Here is a 15,693-nt window from a genome sequence, read left to right on the forward strand (position 1 = left end):
GCGCGCAAGGGCGGCTGGGTCGTCCAGAAGGAGGCGGGGAGAACTTGTCGCCCACGTGACTGGGAGAGCCAATGAGGAGGCGGCGACGGCTCCGGAGGGGAAAGCGTCTGGAAGATGAATGAGTCCATCAGGCCTCCCGGCAGCGGGGGAGGGGCGCCTGCGGCCCCCGGGCCGCCCGCAGCTCGCTGCCCGCCCGCGCTTTTCCGTCTACTCCATCCCAGAGAAAGATCAAATCAACTCAGACTGAAACGAGGGGGAGGTTTGCTAAAGACTGCAAAGTCTGCTGTTTGTTCTCTCCTGCCCGGCTCGAGGAAGGGCCAGGTGCAGCCTGATAACAAGGTGTCTGAGAAGGGCCCGGCCTTGGGCCAGGCCCCCTGTGTCTCAGCTGCCTGTCCTCGCTCACCTGTCGGCGAGGTGCAGGAATTACCGAGACCAGAACCCCCGCCCCCGGGGGCGGCTCCTTCACCTGACTCCAGGAGCTTTCCTTGGCAAGGACGCTGGGATAGTTTTTCATTTCTTTCTCCAGGGGACTAAGGCAGATAGAGGTTAAGTCACCACGAGTGAATGTCAGAGGATTTGAACTCAGGTCTAATTAACTCCAGGCCCAGCTCTCTATCCAGTGGGTCACCTAGCTGCCTCTCTAATCTTTAGGTGGTTGTATTTTATGGGGGGGGAGGGGAACCTTCAAGTATGTGCATTTGCAAAATAATAGGAATAAACTAGTTAACAAGTTTACCAGGTTTATATCCATATACTTATAATATATATATATATATATAAAACATTCGCATAAATATTTCATGTAGTTATCCACAGTCATTGAGAGGGTTATTACTCCCACTCTACCACTAAGAAGCAGCCCCTATGGCGATGCAGCTTGGTAGATGCTACAAGCAGATGCTGTAACCTTAGCCATGGAATGATCCAGAAAGGAAAATATCCCCCCCCCCCAAAGCATTAGGCACTACCAAATAGTTCAACAGTAAATCTAGTATGATTTTATCAGTGTAAATGACTTTAAAAAGGTATTACTATCTGCTGAACCTTTCCTACTAACAGAAACCTTCCTCCTGTATTGCAAATTCTTTGAAAACAGGGACTATTTTACTTTTCTAGTTGTATTTCCAGCACTTAACATAAGGGCTTTAGAAATGGGCTAGGTGGATAGAGCACTGGCCCTGGAGTCAGGAGTACCTGAGTTCAAATTCAGCCTCAGACACTTAATATTTGCCTAGCTGTATGGCCTTGGGCCCCATTGCCTTGCAAAAACTAAGAAAAAAAATGGGTGATTTATTCACTCAGCTCTGGAATAAGGTAAAATTCTCAGTACAGCAGAAAGAGAGTCTCCCTGTAAAATTCTATTCTAAACAGTCTCTACGGTTTGAGGCAATAGTAATCAAGAAACCAGGTGGGGATGAGGGTAGGACAACTTTACTTTCCTATCTGTGGCTTAAGGAACCTTTGTTAGTCATTCCAAAGGTCACATCAGTCTTTCTCAAACTGATCTCATCTCCAAAATCTAAGAGGCTCAGAAGTCTCTCAATCAAAAGTCACATCTCCCTCTCATGGAAATATTTGAGTCAATCAGTCAACAAGCATTTAAGCCCCTATGCCAAGCATTGAAGTCTTATGCTTTCATATTAAGTGAACATACTCCTGGATATCATATAAAAACACCAAGGTTTCTCTAAAACAAACAGCTCTCTTTAAAAAGATTTTCCTGTTGTTTAATCGTTTCTGTCATGTCTAAGTCTTCATGAACCCCCTTTGGGGTTTTCCTGGCAAACATCCTGGAGTGTTTTGCCATTTCCTTCTCCAGCTCACTTTACAAAGGAGGAAAACTGAGGCAAACAGGACTAAGTGACTTGCCCGGGGTCACACAACTAGTGTCTGAGGCCAGATTTGAATTCAGGAAGATGAGACTTCCTTATTTCAGACCCAGTGCTTTGAAGCCAGCTGCTTCTTTTTAAAAGATTACCTTTTTTCCCTAAAAATTCCTATATGTGACTTCATTTATTTACATATCAATAGCACCATTCATCTCTAGTTGCATTTACTTGAGTACTTATGGAAGTACTCTCCCCCATTGATGATAGGAGGAAATGGGGTTCAGGAAAAGGGGGGGCCCTGGAGTCAGGAGTACCTGAGTTCAAATCTGGCCTCAGACAATTTAATAATTACCTAGCTGTGTGGCCACTTAATCCCATTGCCTTGAGGGGAAAAAAAAATAAAGGAAAAGGGGGGCTTAAAGAATGTGTTCCTATGGGGTGAAAAACATTCTTTCTCATAGAGATAAGAAAGGCTTAAATTTTAATCACAGATTGTTCAAATAGTTTACAAGTTACTGCAAAGGTTCCTAGAATGTATGTATATAAAGTTCACAGGTAACTACAAAAAGTTCACAGATTAAGTTCCTTGGAGAAGCATCTGGATAGTGAATTACTTAAAGGATAGGCTGATTAGCAGAAGTTGAGTGCTTAAAAGGAAAAAAGGAAGAAAAATTGATCAAAAGAGTTCAAACAACATGGAACTGGGGCCATATTGTCATTACAAGTTAGGAAAGAAGTGGTCAAGTTAAAAAGGGAAAAGCTTAGATGAGAGAGAGAGAGAGAGCAGAAAGCCCAGAAGAGAAAAAGAAAAGGCTTAGATCAACATAGATCCAGCCACACAGAGCTGGGACCACCTTGTTCCAGGAGCTTATCAGGCCCATGTGGCTCTAGCTGAGAAATGGAGAGAGAGAATCTGAGGGAGAGCTAGGGAAACAGAGCCTCAAATACCTTTTCAATGGGCAGGACCAGGGTGGTGCTTGAGGAGTGGCTTTGCTCCTAGCTCTAGTTATTATCCAATGTGTATGTCACAGGGAGGTCCCAAGGAGTGACTCCGCAAGAAGTGGCTAAGACAGCATTTTCTAAGTCCTCTAAATCCACCAGGGTTTAGAAAATGGAGACCTCAAATAGTAACACAGAATGGAGAATGCCTTCCACCATACAGAAGATTTTTCAAAAGATTACAGCATTTTTCTGTAGGCTCTGCTTCACTATCTCTAGAGATGCAGGAAACGTGCTTCAAAATCTCTCCCAATCTGAGATTTAACTTGAGCAAAGTTCAGAACGGACCATATAGTAATTCATAATCCTGGAGAGAGAACAATAGGCCAGATGACCTCCTTGAGTTTTGGGACATTGCTCTCTCAGTTCTCCTACTTGTTTGAATGTTCTTTCCTAGTCTTCTTCAGTAAATCATCATCCAAAATTTGACTTTTAATGTAGGAATATTAAAGGATCCTTGCTAGATCTCTTCTCTCTGTGACCTTATCAGTTCCTATGTCTTCATTTATAATCTTTATGATGCAAATGACTTCCAAATTTCTATATCCTCTTTCCCGAGCTCCAAACCTATTAGATTTTTGAATTAGGTGTTCCATAAGTATCTTAATTTAAACATGCCCCAGAAGACATTTTCTGATCTTCAAACTCAGTCTTATTCTAAGCTACTATTTTTTAAAAATTAGGTTTGAGAATTCTTTCAGTTAATCAGGTTTGCAATTTTGCAGTCATCCCTTACTCTTCAGTCTTCCTCATATAATTTACTAAGTATCTATTTTACTGTCATAACAGCTCATTTCCCTGTTTTCCCTAGTTACCACCCTTAATTAAAACTCTTCTTACCAAAACTATTATAATAACACCTGATTGATCTTCCTGCCTCAAGTCTCTCCCTGTCCAGTCCATGTGCCACACAATTGCTAATGTGATCAGACCTAAGTTATAGGTCTGCTCATATCATTCCTCTGCTCAATATTCCTCAGTGGTTCCCTGTTATTTCTGGGATTTGATTTTAAAAAAACACTTATATTTGGTTTATCTTATAAAGTTCAGCTCCAACCTCTCCAGGAGATTATATACTCTTCCAGTTATAAAACTTCAAATTATATATTCCCCTTCATGAAGTCTATATGCCAACTCAATTTGTTGCCTTGTTGTTCTTCACGTATTTCCAATGTCCATGCTTTTGCATAGAATGTCCCTTAAACCTGGAATAGATCCTTCCCCACCTCTGCTCTTGGAATTCATTACCTTTGATCCTTCTTGGAATTTTACTCATCTTCCACCTGTTATTGCTTCCATTGCCTCCACTCTGAAATTATTTAACAGTTATTTTGAATATATTATGAATGAGCATAATTATTGCCTCTACTTATTGAAAGTCTGCTCCTAGATGATAGTGGACTTTTTAACTTGGCTTTACTGATTTTTAAGAATGGAAACTAACTCACAATTCAGTTTGTTTGGAGACATTTGTGATTTTGTGAATTCAGTGACTGCCATAGTCTTTTGTGGCATGATCATTTTTATTTTGGTAAGGCAATGGGGTTGTGACTTGCCCAAGGTCACACAACTAGACAATTGTTAAGAGTCTGAGAACTCCAGCCTGCCTGACTTCAGGGTTGGTGGTCTATCCACTGAGCCACCTAGCTGCCCCCTAACATGATCATTTTTAATGGTTTTATGTGATAGCGCTAATGATATGATTGGGTAGAACTATTGATGGTTGTTTGGACCCACTGGACTTGTGGACCCCCCAGAAGTTGTTTCTGGAATTTTTTAACAGAATGGGGCCTTCCTCATATAATCTAACCACCTTCATTTTACATGAAAAAAACAGCTGTAGAGAGGGAAAGTTGCTTGCTCAAACTCATAGCTAATAAGTGACAGAGTCAGAGCTAAAATGCAAGTCTTGTATCTGCTAACCAGCATTGAGGGAGAGACACGTTAGATTCAGTGTACAAGGTGAGTCAAACTGCCACCATCTCCCCTCGGAACCTGATAGAGACAACCCAGGACTCTGAACCCAAGAGCTTAAAGAATAGCAATATCCCCCCCCCCCAACCAAACCGCCAGACTTGCTTCCAGTCCAGCCCCCTAGATATCACTGAAGGGAGAAAACTTGTGGAGAAGGGGCCTGTCTTCCTCATTCACCATCAGATGAGCACACGACCTCAGAGGGGCAGTACCTCCTCCCAGTCCAACTGTTAGATGCTGTTTCGTCCCAGCAATCATCCAGGGAAGAAACGTTTGTGGAGAAAGGTTGCTCATCTTCACCAACTGCCTACCAGCTGCTGCCCACAGGGCAGGAAAGCCAAAGCTGTGACAGGAAGCAGTGTGCTCCAGGCAAGACAAAGCTTCCCCGCCTTCACCACCACCCCCCTTAGACCCCAATGGAGAAAATTCGGGATCCATTCATTGCTTCCAGCCCAATCAGTACCTTTGGCTTTGTCCTGAGATGCAAGCTGGAGATGCAGTCTGAAAACTGCTCATTCCTGCATCACAGCCCCACAGACTAAAGACACAGCAAATTAAGTTCTTGCCACCATCAAATGGTTTAGCATCAGAAATGGATACGATTTGTCAGTGGAAATGATGCTTGAGGCATTGCTAGATTCTTAAGGACCATGGGATCTTTCTATTTGACTTGCAATGGAATTTAATTTTTTTGGGGGGGGAGGGGCTGCATTAAGTCACTAGCCTCACTTTCTCCTCCAGAGTCATCTGGGTCCAGTGGCCAGATGTGAATCAGGACGACTGGAGACGGCCCTGTATACCATGGGAGACCTTGGCCATTATAAGCTAAGGTCTTTCCTAAGTGTTGTCTCCCCCGTTAGAATGTGAGTTCTTCCAGATCTAGGACTATTTCACTTTTCAGTTTGTACTTAGCTGAATACTTTGCACAAAGTAAGCATTTAATAAATGCATTCACTTACTCATTTTTGTCTTTGAATCATCAATATACAGTACAGTGCCTGGGGTACAATAGTAAGTGCTTAATAAATATTGATTAAAACCATCTATTTTTACAGGGATTGAGTTACTGGCTATGTGACCCTTGGCTCATCCTTGAACTCAGGACTTCAAGCAGCTCCCAAAGAATAAACTGCATCAAAGGTGCCAGTCTGCATTGATAAAGGAAGTTCCTTATGGAGATACCACCCCATTAAAAATTTAAATATGATTATAGATGCAAAAGCATTTTGTGTTGCATAAATAGCAGCCATTACTTTTGTAGTCAGTGTTGGTGTCTTTTCCCCTTCCTTCCCTTTCCTCTAGACCTGATTTAAAAGATGACTTGACTCTGAGGGCATGAGTGCCCTCATGGATGCTTATAAATTTTCATGCAAATATTTTTTGTGTCAAAGAACTAATTTCAGTAGAGGATTCAATGGCTATTTCCATTTGGTGTAAATTTAATTTGCCAAAAGTTTATTAAGCTCTGCACCTGGTGAGTGCAATGTATCAGGGATATAAAATTTTTTTTAAAAGACCACGCCTGCTTTCAAGGAGCTTTTTCTTTAATAAAACTGATAAATGGGGTTTAATTCAAAAGATCAGAGGTTCTTGGTTAATATCCCAGTCTTTCTTCTTGCTGCTGAGACTGGACAAATAATTGTACCTTTCTGCATCTCAGTTTCCTCATTTATAAATTGAAAGGTTAGACAAGAGTCTAGTTAAAAGAATCAAACAGGGAGCCTGAACTATTCTCAGGGCTGCCCAAGTAGATTAAAATGTATTTAGGAAATATGGAATTCTTAGGTATGGTTTAGTCTTGACACCACTGGACTAAGCATGTCAAGAACCCTTACAACTCAAAATCTGATCCTATGAACACACATGATTCTAAACCAAATTGTCAAGATTGTCTAGGAGAGGCCAGATTGGCGTCAGTTTAGGAGTATAAGGGAGCATTTTTTTTCCTTGTCATCCAGTGTCAATAAAAATTAATTTTATACCCTTAACACATCAATGTAAATTGAAGAACTCTAAAACACCCCAAACATTTAGAGTTATTTTTCAAAAGAATTTTTTATTAAACAAATAATACTTAATCCCTTTTGCCTAGAATAATTATCCTCAGCAGTTTGTTAGTACTATCCTATTCATTGAATGTCTGGTGTCTGCTTTATATAAATCTTGTACATACTTGTTTATGTGTACAGTCTCCTTTGATAGAATGTAAGCTTCTTAAGGGTTGAGGATTTCATTTTTGGTTTTATATCCTCAGCGTCTATAACTCAATGCCTGGAATGTGGTTGGTTCTTAATAAATGTTTATTGGCAAATTCTTGATATAAACTCATGCCTTCCTTTCTAATGAGTCCCTTCCTAATTGCCTATGATTTAAAATGTAATGGAGAAAATATTGCACAGAGCCTTGAGCATCAAATGAATTATAAAGCACTTAAATAAAATGCCCAGCCCATAGTAAGAACTTAAAAAAATACTTCTCTTCCCTTCTTCCTATTAACATTAACCTCTAATTTTGCTATTTTTGCTTCTATCTTTAAGCAACTAGACTCTAAAAGGTCTGGCCCACTTTTAGATATATTTTAAAGAAATTAAAAAGCTACTAATAATTTTCCTCAGGTGTATAATCAGTTTTTAAATGAAAACAGAAAACACTTTAAAAGTTTAAAAGTTTATTGCCAGAATAGCAAACTTGCTGCAGACCCCTTTTTAAGATTACAAAGAAAAAGACAAGATTAACAGACTACAGGTGAGGTAACAAAAAGGAAAGGCTACTGAGAATCATGCACTTCCTGTTGATTTACAGCTGTAGCAAACAAGTACATTAAAGTACATCCAAATGCAAGTGACAAAAAACTCCAAGTATTTCATTTTAAGACAGCCCATACTGAAAAACTAAAATACAAAATGCATTCCATAGACTTTGGACTATTTGTTTGTTTTGCAGTTGTGAATCTGCATTCAAATTGGGGGCTGTTACACAATAAATTGAAAAAAAATTAGTTAAGCAACAGAATAAACTGATTTGAAAAATCTTATCAGTTTAATTTTTTATTCCCAAGATGAGTAGCAATGTAAGGTATGTACGACAAACCTTTTCCAGAAAGAATTACTCAAAATTCTAAATGGGAAACAAAAGAAGAAATAACTCTAAACTCATAATTTGTGATATTCTTACAAATGATTACTACTACTACTGCTACTACTACTACTTCTACTACAACATACAGCATAAACCCAAAGCGAATCATGTTCATTTGAGTTGAGTTGACAAGATAAATAGCCAGAAATGGCTTCACTATTTGATTTTAAACATGGCTTCATCTTCTAGTAGGCCATCACCCTAAGAGCAAACTATATTACCACCGCTACAAATATTATTTATTTAACTTTTTATTTAATAAAAGTATAGGTTTATATAAAGACAAGATCTAGTAACTACTGCCAGTACTAATGCCCAATGGAGCTACTGCTGAATGAGTAGGAATAAGAAGAGTATGATGAATTTCCAGATGCATCAAAACTTCCTCTCCTGGATCCACTACGTGAGCCAGAGCGAGATCCAGAGCGAGACCCTGAGCGGGACCCTGGAGCAGAAGATACATTATATGGGCTTGGCAAACCCTTGGATGAAACTGAAGCTGCTTCCAGCAGACGTAACCCAGTAATATCCTCCACCATGGATCGATTCATAGCATCTTTGTAGGATATTTTCAGTTTGGTTTTGGGGCAGGTCAAGATCTTGGCATAGTTGCTAGTGTCGTGAAGCTTCTGAGCTGCTCGGCCATCGATAAACCCTTTTCTGATAGCCTCTTCAGAACTTATCCTTCCATGAACCTCTGGGTCAACAAGGCCTCCAGTGAGATACTGGAATTCCAGGAAACGTTGACCTGCCTCATAGGGTAACCATTTCTCCTTAACTGCTTCTGCTGCTGACATCTTCTTCTTCCCCTTCACCCCTTCAAAGCCAATGAATGCTTTCTGTGCTGGCTTCAACCTGGTTGCCATATCTTGGTCAATGAGGCCTTGGGAGACTGCATCTTGAAGTGAAAGCTTCTGACCTGTGGTGGGATTGATGATGCCTCCTGTACAGGCTTGAGCTTCCAGCAGCCTTTGACCTGTGATGCTATCTACAATCCCTCTCTCTATACCTTCTGTAACTGAAATTTTCTCCAAGTTTTCTGTATCAAAGATGGCTGCAATGGGGCTCGTCTCCTCTAAGGGGTCAGACCAAGAGCTGCTCCGGATGGTTAAATTTCTGATGGTAGAAATGCTGGAGGTCTTGCTTACTGAATCATGTCGAGAGCTACTGAAAACATCATCTCCACCATTACCACCACCAATACTGCTGCTACCATTTTTTAAGGAAATCATATCAGCAAACTGAGTGAGGCTAAGACTGCCAGAGCGGTATTGATCAAAGAATTTTCTGTCAACAAGACCTTTGTCAATAGCATCTTGAATATCATACTGACTGCCTGTTTTCCTATCAACCAGGACTACCCTGGTGGACCCATCAGATCCGGTGATGGTAATTTCTTCCCACTCACACTCTTGCTCACAGAGTTCTACAAAAGTGTCATAATCAATAAGACCCTTCTTGTAAGCCTCTTGAACAGACATTTCCTTGTTGGTTTCTGGGTCTACTATGACTACTCTGCGTTTCCTGAGTGTATTCTTTTGTGATGTCTGTATGGGTTTCTTCTTTTCCTTTAAGGGCAAAAGACAGAGTCCTGTTTCCTCATCCTTCATGCATCTTTCTTTCAGTTGCAAGTAGGTAAGATTTTCTTCTGTATTTGGATCAAAAAATCCCTTTGTGTCATCACTGGGGTCTGACAAGATTTCACTTAACTCTTCATTAAAATAACCCCTCTTATAGGCCATGTCAACTGGTAAGCGATGGCTCTCTTTGGGGTCAATGATTCCACCTGTTGCAATCTGAGCCTCCAATAATCGAATTCCATGACCCTTCTCAATTAGTTCTTTGTTCATGGCTTGGAACAAGGAGATGATGTTTCCTGTTTCTGGATCTTTATATCCAGTAACAGCTCGTTCAGCTGACAGGAGTTTTTCTTTAAATTCAATGCCCACTAATCCTCGCTTGTAGGCTTCTTCCACCGGTAGCCTCAGATTGCTGACAGGATCCACAATAAAACCAGTGGCTGCTTGAGCTTCGAGAAGTTCAAGGGCAGTGCCAGGTCTGACCAAACCAATTTTCATGGCTTCATAAATGCCAAGCTTTTGTTTTGTGGTCTCATTGTAGATTCCTGCTATACAACTGGAACCCTGGAGGAAATCTTTAATTCTTTCACCAACCTCATCATAAGAAATCTGACCAGATTCTAGTTCATTTACAGTGGATGGCCTCAAAATTCCAGAATCCACCAGTTCAGTGACTGTGACAGGTTGCCTGATTCCTTGGAATGACATGCTCCTCTTCTGCACTAATAGCAAAAGCAAGCCAGTGTGTGGTTCAATTCTACACCTTTCTCTCAGTTGCATGTAACTGACCTTCTTTTTGTTGATGGGATCCACAAAGTTCTTCTGACTGTCTCGGGGATCATTAAGGGACCTATACAAGTCTCGATCAATTAGCCCACGAGACAAAGCAACATCTTTTGGCAAAAAGACACTATTAATGGGATCTATCACACCCCCTGAAGCAATCTGAGCTTCTAGTAGGCGCATTCCTGTTTCTCTGTCAATCAGATTTTTCTTGATGGCTTCAGAAACAGATACTGTCTTTCCTGAAAATGGATCATCAAAGCCAGTGACTGCCTTTTCCGCAGTATAGATCTGCTGCCGGTCATCAAAGTCAATGAGGTCCCGAGCAATGGCACTGTCAACAGTCAGCTTCTCATTCCTATGGGGATCAATCACACCTCCTGTAGCTGCCTGGGCCTCCAGGAGCATTACTGTGGATTCTGGAGTAATCAATTTCTTCCTCTTGGCCTCCACCAAAGAGTATTTTTCTTTAGGTGAAGCAGAAGCCCCAGCAATAGCACCTGCTCCACGAAGGAAAGGCTGGATTTCAGAAGCAACTTCTTCTACTGACTTTTTCCCTTTCAACAGTTTGTCCAAAGTGGTTTTGTCTATCAATTGACATTCAAAGAGTTGCATTGCAGTCACCTTTTTCCTCAGCCCATCAAACATCAGTTTTGAGGGGTCAATGGACCATTCATCTTCAGTCTGAGTCTCCCTATGAGATCCATATGGACGCTGTTTGAGTTTGTCAATCTCTCTCTGCAATCGACAACGTTCTGATTCCATCTGTGATTGTGTTTCCCTGGTGGAGTCCTCCAGCTTTCGCCTGCACCTGTCCTCAATCCTCTTGATCTCTGCTTGCAACCTTTCAATCTCACTCCTTAGGCAGTTCTTCTCTCTCTCACTCTTTTCTCTTTCAGATTCAATCTTCCTAATAGCTTCTTCCTTGCGGGAATACTGACTTTTCCACTGATTTAAGTCATTCTGAATTTGCTGTTTCTCACACTCCAGTCGCTGTTTCACTCTCATCTCTGATTCCAGTGTGGCTTTTGCACGATTCAGCTCCTCTTCTAACCTCTGCAACCTTGTCTTATCTTGTTCCAAGACTTTGATTTTTACCAACAGGCTCTCTCTTTCTTGTACAACTTGACTGCATTGATTCTTGGATTCATGAATCCTATTAGAGGCCTAAAAGAGAAAAATAAAAATAAATGAAAGAATTGTACTGATTATATCTCTCATAATTAAACCTCTTTGACACTAACATTTTCACTTTACATGTGCACACCTTTTCCCTTCTGATCTGGTCTTCAATTTACTTTTACTTTGTCAGTCTACATTAAAAAAAATTTGTTCCATTGCCACCCAAAATCTTATTGCTTCATACTCACCAATCTTATCTTCTCAAAGGAAATGGGGAAGTTGCAATCCTAACTACCTTACCTTTATCTCTTATGTGAGTTAAAAGGAAGTCTGATCTTGTTAAAGGTGATCATACCTATTATGTTCAAACTAAAATATTTAATAATAGCAATGTAAATACTTTGTATTTGCATATTTCTATATACATGGTATATATATTTTTTCACTGATATAGACACAGTTTTACTCCCACACAAATATTGTTTATAGAAGTCAAATATATTAGAAGTTAAAGAAATCAACTTTTTAAAACTTAGGTGTTAAAGGAAATCAAACCCAAAAAACCCAAACAAACCCAGGAACACATGACATGCAAAAAAGCAACATGCTGGGAAGTGATGAAAAGAAAAGAGAAATCACTAAGCAAGAAGAGGAAAAGGATTAAAAACCAGGATAGAAAACAGCTTTGTTGAGTGGATTAATTTTTAATTCAAGCAAATTCAAAATCACATAAACATGTATTAAAGAGCCCTCTAAAATATATATATATATATATATTTATACATATAAAGAATATATTCAATTAAGATTACCGTGTAGTACACAAAGAAAGACACATATAGTCCTGCCTTCATAGGAAATTATCCCCAATGTCCCACCTGCTTTTTTTTAAATTTAAGACAGAGGGGTTAAGAGTAACTTGCCCAAGGTCACAAAGCTAGGCAATTATTAAGTGTCTGAGACCAGATTTGAACTCAGTTCCTCCTGACTCCACTCCAGTGCTCTATCCACTGTGCCACCTAGCTGATCCTTTGTGGTTTGGGGTTTTTTTTTTTTTTTTTTTGGTGATTGTGTCTTTTGTGGATACAATTACCTGGTGAACATAAACTTAGAGGTACCAGAGCTCATAGTCCCTTAAGAGAGACCAGGAAATATTCAGCCTGGAAACTTTTTTTTTCCTTTTTGGATTTTTGCAAGGCAGTGGGGTTAAGCGACTTGCCCAAGGTCATATAGCTATGTAAGCATTAAGTATTAAATCTGAGGCTGGATTTAGACTCAGGTCCTCCTGACTTTAGAGCTAGTATTCTATCCATTGTGCTACCTAGCTGCTCTTAAGGTCACCTGCAGGTTATATACATATTAAATATTGGTCTAGGGTCAGGGCATAAGGACAAATAGCAGCAACAGTCCTTGTCAAGCAGTTTTCTGGATTGCAATAGATGGTCATGCTTTATTGGAAACATAGCAAAGAAGTATAATTAAAGTTGGAATAGCAAAAGACTGATTAATGTTAGAAGATCATTTGAGTGAATTATTTGAGAAACAGTAAAGCCATGATCAAATATTTGTGAATACCTCTATAGCCTGCTTTTGGAATTTTTCAATTTCCTGTCTCAAATTTTCCCTTTCTCTCTGTAAATCATTAATCAGCCCCTGTAGTTCCAAGGTTCGGTTGTTGCTGATTTGTAGTTGGCTTCTTAGATCAGAGATAGTAGCATTTTTATCATTATCGGCTTCACTCCTTCCTCTTCGTAGCTCATCATATTCCAGTCTCAGATTCCGTAGCTCTTCCTCTAGCATCAAATGTTCTTTGGTCAGGTTCTCTGTGAGGCACTGCAGTCTCTCTATTTCTATCTTACTTTCATTCAGACTCCTGCTCTTGTCTTCGATTGCCTTCTGGAAGTGCTCATTTCTCAGGTGAGCCTGTTTAACATTCTCTTGTTCCTGGACCAGCTGCCTCCTCAGGGTTTCAACTTCGGATGCCAGTTTCCTTAACTCATCTTGAGTTCTCTGCTTCTCTCTCACATGCCCATCCAGTACATCTCTCTGCTGTCTGAGGTCATCCTCACTTCTCTTCTTGCTAATGGATGCTTGTTCTAGTTGCTGTGTCAGATTGGTGATTTTTATTGCTTGCTCTTTCAAGGATCTCCTCATGGACTCCAGTTCATCTTCTAGCTTCTTCCTCTTAGAACACTCATCAGAAGCAGTTTTCTTTAGCCTGTTCAGTTCATCTTCTACTTTCTGTTTTTGGAACTGGAGGTCTTTTAGTGAGCTCTGGATCCTTGTAATATCTTGGTCCTTGACTGTTCTTTCCTGGGAAACTCTTTCATAGTCAATTCTCATGCGGGTCAGTTCTTGCTCATGAATCTTCAGTTTACTTATGGTTTCCGTGGCAGTACTGTTTGCTTTCTGCAGATCATACTGTGTTCTTTGTAACTTGGCATTTTCCTCCTCCAGACATTTTCTTTGATTTGTTTCAGTTTCTATTAACTTTTTGAGTCTTTCAAGTTCTTTGTTTTTATCCTGAATGGTTTTGGCAGCATCATCAAGTGACTGCTTATATCTCACACTCTCTTCTGAGCGCATCTGAGTGACCTGCTTCAACTCAAACTCCAACTGCTGTTTCCTCTGCGAGATCTCGGTGCCAGTTGCCTTCTGCTGTTGGACATTTTCTTCTACCCTCCTAAGATTCTCTGTGGTCTGAGCTAAAGTATTCTTCAGTCTCTTAATTTCCTCTGTCAAACTCCTGTTTTCTCTGGTTAGATTATCTATCTGAGTTCGGTAGCCACTAGTGTCTTCTTCTTTCTGCTTGGTAAGCTGGTGGAGAGTGGTCTTGGTGATGTTTATCTCTGTTTCAAACTGGTTCTTTAAGCTAATAATTTCCTCATCATAATTGTTCCTTACCTTACCTAACTCATTCTCATAGTCCCAGCGGCGTTTAGCCTCTTCCTGATACTCAGCTTTGAGTCTTTCTATCTCTCTGTTTTTATCCTGAATAGTCTTTGCAGCCTCTTCAAGAGACTGCTTGTGTCTGGCATTGTCCTCTGAGCGGTGCTGAATGACTTGTTTAAGCTCCAATTCCAGCTGCTGCTTTTTTTGCATAATCTCAGAGCCACACGCTTTTTGCTGAATGGCATTTTCTTCAGCCCGCCTCCGCTGCTCTGTGGTCTGCAAGATGCTGTCATTCAGCCTGACGATTTCATCTTTCAGATCTCGGTTTTCTCTTGAGAGTCGATCAATCTGGTTTTTGAGACCTTTGGTATCATCCTCCTTTTGCATGGATATCTCCTTGATGGTGGTCTTCGTAATATTAATTTCTGTCTCAAACTTGTTCCTTAAATTACTCATCTCCTCATTATAGTGGTTTCTTACCTTTGCCAGCTCATTTTCATATTCCCTCTTCCGGGCGCTCTCCTCTTGAAGAAGAACCCTCAACCTTTCTATCTCGTACTCCTTCTCCTTGATGGTCTTTTCTGATTCTAATCTTTGCCATCCAAGGTTTTCCTTTTCACATTGCCTGGCTTTCTGCAGTTGGTCATAGTCATTCTTCTGTTGGTCAAATCTGTCCTCCACAGACTTTCTTTTCCTCTTTTCATCTTCAATTTCGTAAGTGAGCCTTGTGATCTTCTCATTGAGCTCTTTGATCTGCCCATAGCACTTGTCTAGGTTTTGTTTAGCTGATTTTCCATCCAGCTCGGCTTGTCTCTTTAGTTCCTCCAGACTCACAAGTTTTGCTCTGAATTGAGAGCACTCTGCCTGGTATTTCTGCAGGTTCTGATCCAAGAATTTGTTCTTGTTACAATTTTCAGAATTGGCATCTCTGGCAAGACGAAGTTCCTCTTCCAAAACTTCGATTTTGGTGGTTTTCAGCTGTTGGATTGAAAGCACAAAACATGTTAATGTAATTGCAGACTTAAATATCCTTATACCAATAAAATCACAGATCTGCACAAAGTAGACAGGAAACAGATTGTACAATATCTGACATAGAGATTTTTCTTATTTTTCAACACCAATCATCTTTGTTTTTGTTTTTTAGGTTTTTGCAAAGCAATGGGGTTAAGTGGCTCCAAGGCCACATAGCTAGGTAATAATTAATTGTCTGAGGTCACATTTGAACTCAGGTCCTCCTGATTCCAGGGCCAGTGCTCTACATCTTTTTTTTTTTAAAGAAAGCTCAATCGTAAATTAGGAAGATACTTGAAAATTGTACCTTTGTTTTCTCTTCTTAGGTATCAAGTTGTTTATTAGTTATAGGTCACACTTTA

At 40.3% G+C, this 15,693-nt stretch overlaps 1 protein-coding gene across 2 annotated transcripts in view; it reads right to left on the minus strand.

Moving 5' to 3' along the window:
* Window positions 1–7,453: 7,453 nt before the first annotated feature.
* The window catches only part of DSP (desmoplakin), a 52,963-nt gene continuing 44,723 nt past the window's right edge, over window positions 7,454–15,693 (minus strand). The window contains exons 23-24 of one of the 2 annotated variants that reach the window (XM_074208202.1): window positions 13,001–15,295; window positions 7,454–11,470 (exon numbers count right to left, since the gene is read on the minus strand). In XM_074208202.1, coding sequence (XP_074064303.1) covers window positions 8,249–11,470; window positions 13,001–15,295 — 5,517 coding nt within the window. In that variant the 3' untranslated portion in view covers window positions 7,454–8,248. The remainder of the gene's footprint in view (window positions 11,471–13,000; window positions 15,296–15,693) is intronic. The other variant, XM_074208203.1, reaches the window with a different exon arrangement.

This window comes from Macrotis lagotis, chromosome X (genome assembly GCF_037893015.1).
Source record: "Macrotis lagotis isolate mMagLag1 chromosome X, bilby.v1.9.chrom.fasta, whole genome shotgun sequence".
Classification (NCBI taxonomy): domain Eukaryota; kingdom Metazoa; phylum Chordata; class Mammalia; order Peramelemorphia; family Peramelidae; genus Macrotis; species Macrotis lagotis.